Below are 12,472 nucleotides of genomic sequence, written 5' to 3'. Positions count from 1 at the left end.
TTAACAAGGAGAGAGAAAGAAGAAAAGACAACCTTACCCTTCACGCGTGCTTCGCTCTTTCTAAGAGCTCGTACTTGAAAGCGTTAGTTCCGCAAATGCGAAAGCCTCCAACGGATCTCACCCTTGACACCCGACCCGAACGGTCCCTACCCTGAAGGTTAGTTGGGGCTAGACCAAGAAAACTTAGACTATTAGAATTAAGGTATTCTCTTCTTGGAGATCCCTTAAAATTCACAACTCAAGTGTCCCTTTTCAATCCCAAATGATGGGTATTTATAGAGAAGGGAGCCTTGAATTCCAATCTCCCATCAATGTGGGAGAGTTGGTAAAAATGCACTTTATTCAATATATTTTAATTCAAAAATCAAATTGAAAATGCAAGTGAATCAACAAACGTCAAGTGTCAAGAGGTGAGCAAGGGGGTTAGGTGAAGACCACAAGGGAAGACCAAACTCCCCTTGCTCCCCAAGCAATCCACCAAAAATCGAGTGCCCACCTTGCATGAGCTGGCCACGCACATGCTGGTTGGCAGCATGCCTTGGCTGCCTAGCATCATGGTTGGGTCTGCCAGCCATCCCACATAAGCCTACGCACAGCCAGTAGGCCACACACGCCATGCGGGCTGCTGTTTCCGCGTTGCTTATGCTTGTGCTAGGCGTTGCCCATCACGCAAGCACGCATAGCCCATAACGTGCTGCTGCTGCTGATGCGATGCTCGTGCTAGGCGCAGCCTAGTTGTTGCGTTGCTTGCGGCTGGGTACGAGGCCCAGCACACTAGCACGCTAGCACGCATGGCGCGCCAGCTGCTAGCATGCGTGCGGCCAGGTGCACTAGCCCCGCAAGCATTCTCGGCCAGCAAGCCTAGCACGCTCATGCATGCTTGGCTTGCGGCATAGCCGTGCGATGCGGCTGGTGCCCTATGCTAGCCTAGCCTTCGCATGGCTAGGTCAATGCGAAGCTACAACTTAGCTTGAACTAATCGTTTGCTTGATTTCTTGTCTCATCGAATTCTAAATTCGACTCGACTTACGACGCTTGGTTTCGACACTCTAAGCTCGATATCCGAAGTCTTTGTACGTAATACTCTAATGACTCATCTAATCCTTCGGATTGATTCGTCGCCTCGGATGGGTTACTCGATTGGGGTGTGACTCGAAGGGTTCAGTCAAGGTTAAGCTGTAATATTAATTATACATTAATATTACTGATCGAAAGCGGCCTCCACCTAGGCATTCCGATCACTTGTCCTCACTGAATAATTATCTTTCTAATAATTCCGAACCCTATGTCGGAATAATACACTTGTTGGAAAGACACCATTCCTTTCAATCTCCCACTTGTCTTTCCGGACAAGTGTGCAGTTAGTGTATAACCCATTTCCTATGTCACTTAATGTCTCTGCATGAACTATAAGGTAAGATTCTTCGTCATCCTTATTACGTCTAGAAGTGTTTCTCGATTTCCGAGTTCGACTGTCAATAAGCAGATGATGATTTATAAAATCCATATGAGCATGGACATATATTTTCAGTCTTGCTCTTAGAGAGGCCTTGTAAACAACAAAGACATGTTCCTTACTGTTAATAGGGGGATATTTCCATTCTTGTATTGTTAGCTTACCTTACTAAGAGGCCCTAGCCGCCCGAGTGTTGCCTTTATAATCCCTTGTACGAAAGATGGTTGACAACATCAAAAATGGACTAGTACTCAAACAAGAGAACTTACAATACTCAAGGTTGAGGAAAGAGGTTCCGATAGCCATAATGAGTAGTATACTTATGAAGATTGTTAGATCTCTTAAAGTATTCTCATAGGTCGATCTGGTATAGTTCCAAACAAAACCCGTGCAAATGATTTATGACAATTATGTCCTTGTAGCATAAGAAACGGTGCTATAAATCATACTACACACTAATCTCAAGTGGTCATTAATCATCCATCATTTAAATGACCTTGATTAGGGATAATTTTCGATTGAAATATTCAATGTTCACTTAACATGTGTATCTTTATCCAAGACATGGTCTTGATACCCTGTTTTGAATATTCTCACAAAACGAATGGACTCATTATTTAATTCAAAACCACAATTAAATAGAAATGGAATGATAATAATTTTGCTGAAAATTTAATTACTCCAAAAACGAATGGTTTAACATAGTGCTTTACATTAAAACCTCAAATTTAATTAAAACACATAAACAGGGAAATCAAAGCCAATCTCCAACATTCTTGAATCCCATTGCCTCAACGTGCTTGTTGTGCTTCACTTGAGGTAAAGTTTTAGTGAGTGGATCGGCTATGTCGTCCGTTCCAATCTTACAAATTCTTATTTCACCCTCGGACTTCCATTCCCTTATCATGTGAAATCTCCTCTTGACATGTTTGACCTTCTGATGTTCCCTTGGCTCCCTGGCCTGAACAATAGCTCCATTGTTATCAAAATAGAGATATATCGGACCCTTGATGGAGGGTACAACATCAAGTACGCTAATGATCTTACGAATCCAAACTGCCTCCTTAGCTGCTTCTGAAGCTGCCAAGTATTTGACTTCAGTTGTAGAATCTGTAGTAGTGCTTTGCTTAGCACTCTTCCAACTAAACGCTCCTCCATTTAGACATAATATGTACCCTGACTGCGACATGGAGTCATCTCTGTCAGTCTGGAAGCTTGCGTCGGTAAAACCTTCAACAACCATATCATTACTTCCACTATAGACCGGGAATTTATCCTTATTCCTTTTCAGGTATTTTAGGATATTCTTTAACGCAGTCCAATGCGCCTCTCTTGGGTCTGGTTGGTATTGACTCGTACCACTCAAGGCATACGATACATCTGGCCTAGTACATATCATGACATACATAATCAATCCAATAAGCGAAGTATATGGAATCTGATTCATCCCCTCTCGCTCATCAGGTCTCTATGGACACTGCTTCTTCCTGAGAGTTATGCCATGTGACATGGGTAGGTGCCCTCTCTTGGCCCCTTCCATGTTGAATCGTGCCAGTACCTTATCAATATAAGTACTTTGGCTCAATCCAATCATCCTTTAGATCTATCCCGATAGATCTTAATGCCCAATATGTACTGTGCCTCTCCCAAGTTGTTCATTGAAAAGCACTTGCCAAGCCAGCTAGGCCTTTACGGACTCTAACATATCGACATATAAGACGAGGAATGCGATGTCACTCCCACTGACCTTCTTGTAAACACAAGACTCATTTGGATTCTTGATAAAACCAAACTTATTAGTGGCTTCATCGAATCGCAGATTCCAACTTCTGCTTGCCGCTTTAATCCATAAATGGACTTCTTAAGCTTGCATACCTTCCCAGCATTGCTTGGATCAACAAAACCTTTCGGCTGTGTCATGTACACAATTTCTTCCAAAATCCCATTAAGGAAGGCGGTTTTGACATCCATTTGCCATATTTCATCGTCATAATATGCGGCAATTGCTAGGATAATCTGGGCGGACTTAAGCATGACGATTGGCAAAAAGGTTTCATCATAATCAACGCCGTGAATTTGCCTGTATCCTTTTGCCACTAATCTAGCCTTTGTATATAGATACATTTCCATCTTTGTCGATTTTCAACTTGAAAATCCACTTGCAACCGATAGGTGTGTAACCTTCGGGCAAATCAACCAAGTCCCAGACTTGATTTTCAAACATGGATTCCATCTCGAATTACATGGCCTGTTTCCATTTTTCAGAGTCGGGGCTCGTCATAACTTGTTTGTACGTCGCTGGCTCATCTCCATCCATAATTAGGATGTCTTGATCTTCAGGTAAGATAATACCGAGGTATCTGTCTGGTTGAGATCTTGGCCGATGTGACCTACACTTCTACAAAAATAGGCAAAGAGATCTATTAAAAGAGACCTGTTACAAGACTTAACAGGTTTCTTGGTAAAAAAGACTTGTTGTTACTATAACAGGTCTCTAATGAGCTTTTTGTTGGCGGGAATAAAACAATGAGACTTGTTGTTAGTGTTAAGAGGTCTCTTTGTTTTTATTACTATTTGTTTAATCTTAAAATTATTTATGATTTCTTATATACTAGTATCACGTGTACACTAGTATCAAATACTAAGAAGCATTTTACAATTATTGAGTAAAATTTTGTTAAAAATAATAAAATAAAAATTAAAGACTACTAACTTCCTTTTTTTTTTTTTTAGGAAATGTGTACTACGCTAATACTAATTATCTTAGACTAACACTTCCTAACCAAAAAATAAATTAAAGTAAGAGTTAAAAGGAGGTGTAGAGTAGTAGCACTGTAGCAGCAATTTCGTCTTCCTCCTCCAAAAACCCAAACCCTTGAACTTCCATGGTTTCCTTCCCAAGTTTTTCACCACCTAATAAGAGGCGATCGTTTTTAATATTGTGTCCACCATCATCCACTTTGTAAGGCCGCCACCATCGTCTAGTTTACAAGGCCGCCATCATCTGAAGCATACTCGGGTCACGACTATCAACCACTCTGTTTCAGGCGATTGTACAAAGGTAAGTTGTTCACATTCCGGGCCACGTCCCCCAACCACAAATTCATTCTTCTTTCATTGTTCACTATTAATTATTGATAAAGATTGTTCAATTTCCAACCATAATATAAGCAATTGCACTACTTTACATTTGATCGATTTCCCGCCACAACCAGAAAAATTCTTATTCTATTTAAGGTATTTTTCATTCCTGTTCCTTACCCAGACAAATAAGCATGCGTCTTATATGTGAATATACTTGGCCTCCAGCTAGATTGAATTTATAGCATTCGTGATTCGTGAACTTCTGTATTTAAGTTGTGCAACATTAACGATTAGCCAATTGATTTCGTAATAATTTATTCTGCCTTGTTTATAGTTGTACAATGACAATTACGCTAATGAGGCTATTGAGTGATCATTTTGTAATATCAGATAGCGTAGTAAATGAGTTGAGGAAATTGGATACTTATTAGAAGTTCCATTTTTCTTTGTGTTTGGTGCTTCTTCTGTTTTACAATAAATTTTGGCGGCTTTTGTCCTCAATTGTTTACCCCATAGTTATATTTTGATTGTGTGGAGTTGATGACAAGGAAAAGTGGTGATCCTAAATATTTAATATACGTTGTAAAATTTGAGTAAAGTTGTGGTTCCTCGTGTATATGTATGATATGGGACAATCTTTTAGGGATACTCTAAAAAAGATAATGTGGCAAAATTTAAGGGACAAAGAGTTTTTTGATTCAAGTGTTGAAGAGTAAGAAGCTCAACTCAAAAATTGAAACTGGCCTCAAGTTGAAACACTAGGTTATGATCAACATTTGTGACTTTTTTTTCTTAAACTCGATAATCTTTGTTGCCATGGGTTATAGTATTAAAATTTTGTCTTGCTTTTAAAGTCTATTGTACTGTAAATGGATTTAATGTTTCTTTTTATTATTCTCTAATTGAATACAATGTTCTGAATTAATATGATATTAATTCAGATGATTCATGTTTAGTTTATAGCCTTAAAAATTCTGCTTGCATATGTGGTGGCTGCTTGGGTTATGGTTTCAAATTTGATTTTCCCGTGAAAATTATGGTTTTGTCGTTTTTCGGTTGATAAAAATATTTTGTCTAATCTAGTAAATATTTGTTGTATTCTCTAATTAATATCTTGTCACCCCCTTCGCTATAATCAAGACTTACATGTACATATATGTGAAGACATTATCGCTTTCGAAAATATTATGATTATTATAAAGTCTTGAATTGCTATTGGTGCATATAGAATGGATCGAAGTTGGTTATCAACAAAAAAAACCGGGTGACCCAGAATATCAAGCAGGTGTTAGAGAGTTCATTAATTTTGCAGTTACTAATAGTGGTGGTCGTCCCAAGCTACCATGTCCTTGTTATATGTGCCACAATTTGCTACATAAGAGGTCGGGCGAAATACTTAATCACTTGAGTAAGTGGGCATTTGATAGAACATATACCAATTGGATTTGGCATGGAGAATGTAGGGAAAAACCTCTTGTTAGTAATGTAGCGGGTAGTGTGTGTGAAGGTGATAGCACAAATGAGGCAGATAATTTAGAAGATTTGTTGCATTCAGTGAAGGATAACTTTGATGATAATCCTACCATGTTAGAGAGCATTTTAAATGACTCTGAAAAGCCTTTGTATGACGGTTGCACTAAGTATACTAGATTGTCTGCTATAATCAAGTTATACAATTTGAAAGCAGGTCATGGTTGGACTGATACAGGCTTCAGCATGCTACTAGAAGTTGTCAAAAACATGCTTCCAGAAGACAATGTCCTTCCATCTACTACTTATGAGGCAAAAAAGAGTTTAAGCTCTATGGGTTTACCTTACCATGCGTGTCCTAACAATCGCACGTTGTATAAAAATGAAAATGAATCTTTACAGAGCTGCTCAATTTGTAAAGCCTCGCGGTATAAGAAAAGTGGTGGCACAATCCCTGCTAAGGTATTATGGTATTTTCCAATAATACCACAGTTTAGGCGGCTGTTCTCAAATGCAGGGGATGCAGAGAAATTAACATGGCATCATTATGGTCGATTAGATGATGGAATGCTTAGACACCCCGCCGATTCTCCGCAGTGGAGGTTTATTGATGGAAAATACCCAGACTTTGCAAAAGAGAAGCGTAATCTAAGGCTTGCATTGTCTACAGATGGGTTCTATCCATTTAGGAACTTGAGTAGCACATATAGTACATGGCCTATCATATTGGCTACTTATAACTTACCTCCTTCATTGTGCATGAAACCACGATATATGTTTTTAGCATTGCTAATTTCTGGGCCTAAACAACTTGGAAATGACATTGATGTGTATTTAGAACCTCTCATTGATGGTTTGAATATTCTTTGGGAGGATGGTATACAGGTGTTTGACGCACATCGTAACGAGAAATTTATCATGAAAGCAATGTTGTTTAACACCATCCAAGATTTTCCTGCTTACGGTAATCTTTCTGGGTATACCATGAAAGGGAAAGCACCTTGTCCCATAGGCATGGAGGATTGCGGGGGAGAATGGTTGAGCGCATCACGCCAGCATGTGTTCCCTATACATCGGCAATATCTTCCTTCGAGTCATCCATTTCGTAAGAGGAAAAAGGCCTTCAATGGGAAACAAGATTTTAAAGGTCGCCCAAGATCTCTGTCAAGTGAAGAGGTCTTTGAAAAGGTTAAAGACATTCAAATTACCTATGGGAAAAAGCATAGGTCTGCTCTTCCTACGCAAGGCTTTAAGAAGTGTTCATATTTATGGCGCCTACCTTATTGGAGATTCCTTTTTGTGAGACATTTGCTTGACGTGATGCATATTGAAAAGAATGTGTGTCATAGTTTGATTGGTACTTTATTGGATATTCGTGGGAAAACTAAAGATGGCACGAAAGCTAGAGATGACTTACAAACCATGGGGATTAGAAGTGAACTCCATGCTGTTGTGAATGACAAAGGTCGAGCATACCTGCCTCTAGCAGCTTATACATTGTCAAGAAAAGAGAAAATTGAGTTTTGTGAGTGCTTGGCTGGAGTAAAAGTGCCAGAGGGTTATTCTTCAAATATTCGCAACCTTGTGAATATGGAAAACTTGAAACTTGTGGGCCTTAAATCTCATGATTGCCATGTTCTAATGCAAAATCTATTACCAGTGGCTATTTGTTCAATTTTGCCTAAAAATGTTCGTTTTGCCATGACCAGACTTTGTTTATTTTTTTAATGCAATTTATAGCAAGGTCTTTGATCCTAAAGAGTTGACTGCATTGGAAGATGGAATTGTTGTAACTTTGTGCCAATTAGAAATGTACTTTCCACCATCGTTTTTTGATGTCATGATTCATTTACTAGTTCACTTGGTTAGAGAGGTGAGATTTTGTGGTCCTGTGTACTTGAGAAATCAGTGGCCTTTTGAAAGGCAAATGAAAACATATGGCGGTTATGTCAAGAATGCTTTTCACCCTGAAGGTTGTATCGTTGAACGAATTTTTTATGAAGAAGTTCTTGCATATACTAGTGAATTTATATCAAAATCTATGAAGATATGGCTTCCCGTTTCTCGACATATGGGAAGAATGGGTGGTCAGGGGACCCTAGGCCGTAAACAACTTGACATTTCTTATGACGATTGGCACAAGGCCCATTCGTACATTCTTCACAATGAGGATGAAGTAATGCCATATATTCAAAAACACATGAGAGACTTGAGGAAATACAATAGAAGAGCAAATGAGAAATCAATAGCTGATGAACACAATAGATCGTTCATTAGGTGGTTCAAGGATCAAGTTTTGAGGGAGCTTCAGGATTCTCCGAGTTCTATTTCTGATCGACTTAAGAGTTTGGCATATGGACCTAATTTCAACGCTACTTACTATTCAGGTAATGTTATCAATGGTTTCACATTTTACACAAGGCTGGAAGATGAAAATAGTACTATGAAAAATAGTGGGGTTACTGTAGAGGTTGAAGCTATTCATTTTTCTAGTGCAAAAGACAAGCATCTCGTTTCTAGCACAATGCGATACTATGGATTTATTGAAGAGATTTGTGAGTTGTATTACTCCAACTTTTCAATACCAGTTTTCAAATGTCAATGGGTTGATAATAACAACGGGGTTGATCATAGTAGCCTTGGAATGACTTTTGTTAACCTTAATAAGGTTGGTTACAAGGACGATCCTTTTATTTTATGTAGTCAAGCTAAACAAGTGTTTTATATGACTGATCCATCAAATAAGAGAATGTCAGCTGTTATAACATCGAGACCACGACATGCCATAGATGATTGGGGCGATGATAGTGTTTTGGAAGGTAGTTATTTGCTGGGAAAGGGACTAGTTGATGATGATGTTGCTGATGATTCTTCGATCTACACAAGAGATGACCACAATGAAGGTTTGTGGGAAGATGATGATAACAATAATAAAGTGAAGCGAAATCGAAAGAGAAAGCGTAGTCGTAAAAAATCTTAAGGGGTTCAAGGTGAATTTTACTTTTATATATCTACTTTTATTACAAAAGAGAATGTTTCCTCTTAAATGCTAATAACATTGAATTTAGTAGGGTTATGCATGCTTCTTCAGATCATATACTCTCACGTACCATGCTAGCTATCTTTTACTCAAGTATTTTAATAATGTGTCGTGTTCTTTTATATAACTAACAAAGTGAATTTAACTTGTAAATTTAATGTAGGTACATGGCCAGAAAGAAAAAGAAAGTACAACCGAATGATGATTTCGAAGAGTCAAGTTGTGAGGAGAGAGGCCGTACTGTACTTAAAAAGGTGGGGAAGACTATCCATGCTGGCTCCTAAATCCCATTACAATGGCATCCAAGTAAAAGAATTCCCACTGGTGAACACAAGACTCATTTTTCCACCTACATTGGTGTAATGGCACGTGAAAGAATAAGCATTGCCTACAAAGATTGGCATGAAGTTCCAACAGGAGTGTTAGATGAAGTTTATGGATTTATCTCGATAAAATATACTAATCATGTATTAGAATGGCAAGATCATTTTATATTTAAGTTTTTTTTTTGTACTAACTTATAAATTTGTTTTGTTTGAACATAGAAGGGGTTTTATGTTCTTGAGAATCGCAAAGGTTATGTACTAACACGAGCATCGATTCGATGGAAAGCTTTCAAGACTAGATTAAGAACCACGTGGCTATATAAAAGAGATAAAACACTTCGTCAAAAGCCACCACACAAGTATCCTTTTATATGTGAATCAGATTGGGATACCTTTGTTCAAATCTGCACTTCTGATGAATTTAAGGTATACTTTGATTTATTACATCATCTAAACAATAATGTGAATATATATGTACATGTAAACAGTTTTATCAATTGACTTTGAACTTTAAAAATATGTAGGAATTGAGTGAAAAGAATCGTGAAAAGGCAAAGAAGAAGTCCTCAAGTTATCGTGGCGGTAGACTTGGGTACCAATATTTTGAAGAGGAGATTGTAAGTGTTAATTACATGATGTTTACTTACTTTGATTTTGCACAATTTAATAATATATTAACTAAATATTCAAAATTGGTTTTCTGTACTATTAGGTAAAAGAACTTGAAAAGCAAGGAGTCCATGTGTCACAAGTGTCGCGACATCTAACTTGGATTAAAGCTCATTCTCATGTCAAAGATGGAGTTATAACATTTGACAATCTTGCTGATAAAGAAATCCATGATGCAATAGTAAGATAGTATATTTAATATTTTTAAATGTTTTACTTTTCAAGCATTTAAAATTTTTCTTTTCATAATAATAATCTTTGCAAATACTTTTATTAAACTTGATCTTTTGTCTGTTTTTCAAATAACATTAAAGGGTCAAGTTCAAAGAGGTGCAATCATTGTTAGGGGTCGAGGTGATATCTTAGCCAAAGCAATTCATAAGAGTGAGCATGGTGGTTTAGTGAGAGGTGTTGGTTCAGGCATTACAGTGAAGGATTATTTTGGTTATAACAAACCTGCTCCACCCAGCCAATTGCATGCTGAAATAGGCATGATGAAATCGAAACTTGTCTCCATGGATAACAGACAAAATTTTATGATGTCCTTCTTGATGTCATGCTGCAGCCAAGAGCAAATAAAATCTTTCACGGCTGTTGGAGGTCAACAGGTTGGTTTAGGTGGATTTTTTGGTGGCGACAATACTTCTAGTAGTTTGGATGCTGGGTTTGGTGGCCTGACAGGTGGGTCAGGTGGGTTACGTGGGTTTGGTGGTGTAGGGTTTCATAGTGACCCGACACTACGCGGAAGGAAACCCACCAAGACCCGCCCCTTAATTAAAGTAATTAAACAAGCATAATAAACTTAATCAAACAAGATTAAGGACAAGAATTATACCTTTGACGCGTGCTTCTCTCCCAAAGAGCTCTTACTTCAAAATCCCGAAAAGACGAGATCTCCGACGGATCGTACCCTCGACCCGACCCGAGCGTCCTAAGTCTTGAAGGTTAGTCAAGACCCGGACAAAAATAACTATGAGTTTTACGAATCAAAGGTTTACTCTTTTCAAGAGTTGCCTTTTTAATTCCACTCAAGGTTGTCTCAAATCCCAATACCAAGCTTGGTATTTATAGGGAAATGATCCCTTGATTTTTCATCCTCCACTAATGTGGGAGAATGTATTTTTGCTAATTAATTTATTTCTAAAATAAATTATTAAACAAAACTAATCACAATGCAACAAGTGTCAAATAGAGAGAGAAGGTTAGGTGAGGACCACGCATCTCTCTCTCGCATCGCATCGCTAGCACAGTCAGCATGCGTGCTGCTAGCGAGCCACGCATGCTGCCCGCACTGACCCTCGCATCATGCGCACACGCCTCCTGCCCACACGCACTGGCACCATGCTACGCTTGCACTAGCCAGTGCCTAGAACTGCTTGTTCTTGGTGCGAGGCATGCGCACATGCATGCGTGGTGCTGCTACCTAGCACCTAGCCAGCCATTGCATGCACACACACCAGCCCACACGCATCAGTGCGGCTGCTGTGCGAGGCTAGTGTGCGAGGCTGCGAGGTACACACACGCACGCCCCTGGCATTGCGATGGTGCTTGTGCGTGGTGCCAGGCCTTGCGATGGTGCCTAGCAATGCGATAGGGCACCATATGCACCCAGTCACCACGCTAGCATGTTGCTAGCTGCTATGGGCTGCCTGGTGCCTGTGTGGCTTGCGATAGGTCCCATGCGCACCTAGGCACCCATGCTAGCATGCTGCTAGCTTGCGATGGGCTGCCAGGGTGCGCCTAGGCTGCGATGATGCCTAGCACACCATGGTGCGCCTAGCACACACATGGCGCGCCTAGGCATGCTATGAGCTAGCCTAGCCTAGCTACGGCTACACTCATACTTGTTGCTTGTGATTTTGCGACGATCGGTATCGACGCCCTAGGCTCGATTTCCGACGTCTGTATTCGTAAAACTCTGTCGACTCATTAAATCCTTTCGGATTAATTCGACGTCTCGGATCGGAGATTCGATTGGGTTCGACCCGAAGGGTTCAGTTAAGATTAAGCTGTAATATCAATTGTACCTCGATATTACTAATCGGAAGCGGCCTCCACCTAGGCATTCCGATCACTTGATCTTACTGAAGAATTAGCTCTGTAATAATTCTGAACCCTCTATCGGAATAATACACTTGTTGGAAGGACACCATTCCTTTCAATCTCCCACTTGTCCTTCCGGACAAGTGTGCATATTGTGTATAGCTCATTTCCTTTGTCACTTAATGTTTCTTCGTGAACTATAAGGTAAGATTCTTTGTCATCCTTATTACGTTCAGAAGTGTTTCTCGATCTCCGAGTTCGACTGTCAATAAACAGATGATTTCTAAAATCCATCTGATCATGGCCATGCATTTTACAGTCTCACTCTTCGAGCGACCTTTTAAACAACAAAACATTTTCCCTATTGTTAGTAGGGGGACAATC

General features: G+C 39.4%; 2 protein-coding genes across 2 annotated transcripts; both read left to right on the top strand.

Annotated features, from left to right (window-relative positions):
- The first annotated feature begins 5,896 nt into the window (after nucleotides 1-5,896).
- Nucleotides 5,897-7,738, top strand: LOC110734149. Its single transcript, XM_021914195.1, has one exon. It carries the CDS (start codon nucleotides 5,897-5,899, stop codon nucleotides 7,736-7,738), a length of 1,842 nt encoding a protein of 613 aa, XP_021769887.1.
- Nucleotides 7,739-9,412: 1,674 nt separating this feature from the next.
- LOC110734147 lies at nucleotides 9,413-10,842 on the top strand. Its single transcript, XM_021914193.1, has 5 exons — nucleotides 9,413-9,481; nucleotides 9,596-9,802; nucleotides 9,901-9,993; nucleotides 10,089-10,226; nucleotides 10,360-10,842. The coding sequence occupies exons 1-5, from the start codon at nucleotides 9,413-9,415 to the stop codon at nucleotides 10,840-10,842; spliced, it is 990 nt and encodes a 329-aa protein (XP_021769885.1).
- Nucleotides 10,843-12,472: the final 1,630 nt, after the last annotated feature.

The sequence above is a fragment of the Chenopodium quinoa genome, unplaced genomic scaffold, assembly GCF_001683475.1.
Source record: "Chenopodium quinoa cultivar QQ74 unplaced genomic scaffold, ASM168347v1, whole genome shotgun sequence".
NCBI classification, from domain to species: Eukaryota; Viridiplantae; Streptophyta; class Magnoliopsida; order Caryophyllales; family Amaranthaceae; genus Chenopodium; species Chenopodium quinoa.
Note: the sequence above shows the minus strand (reverse complement) of the source record. Positions and strands in the feature narration are given on the sequence as shown.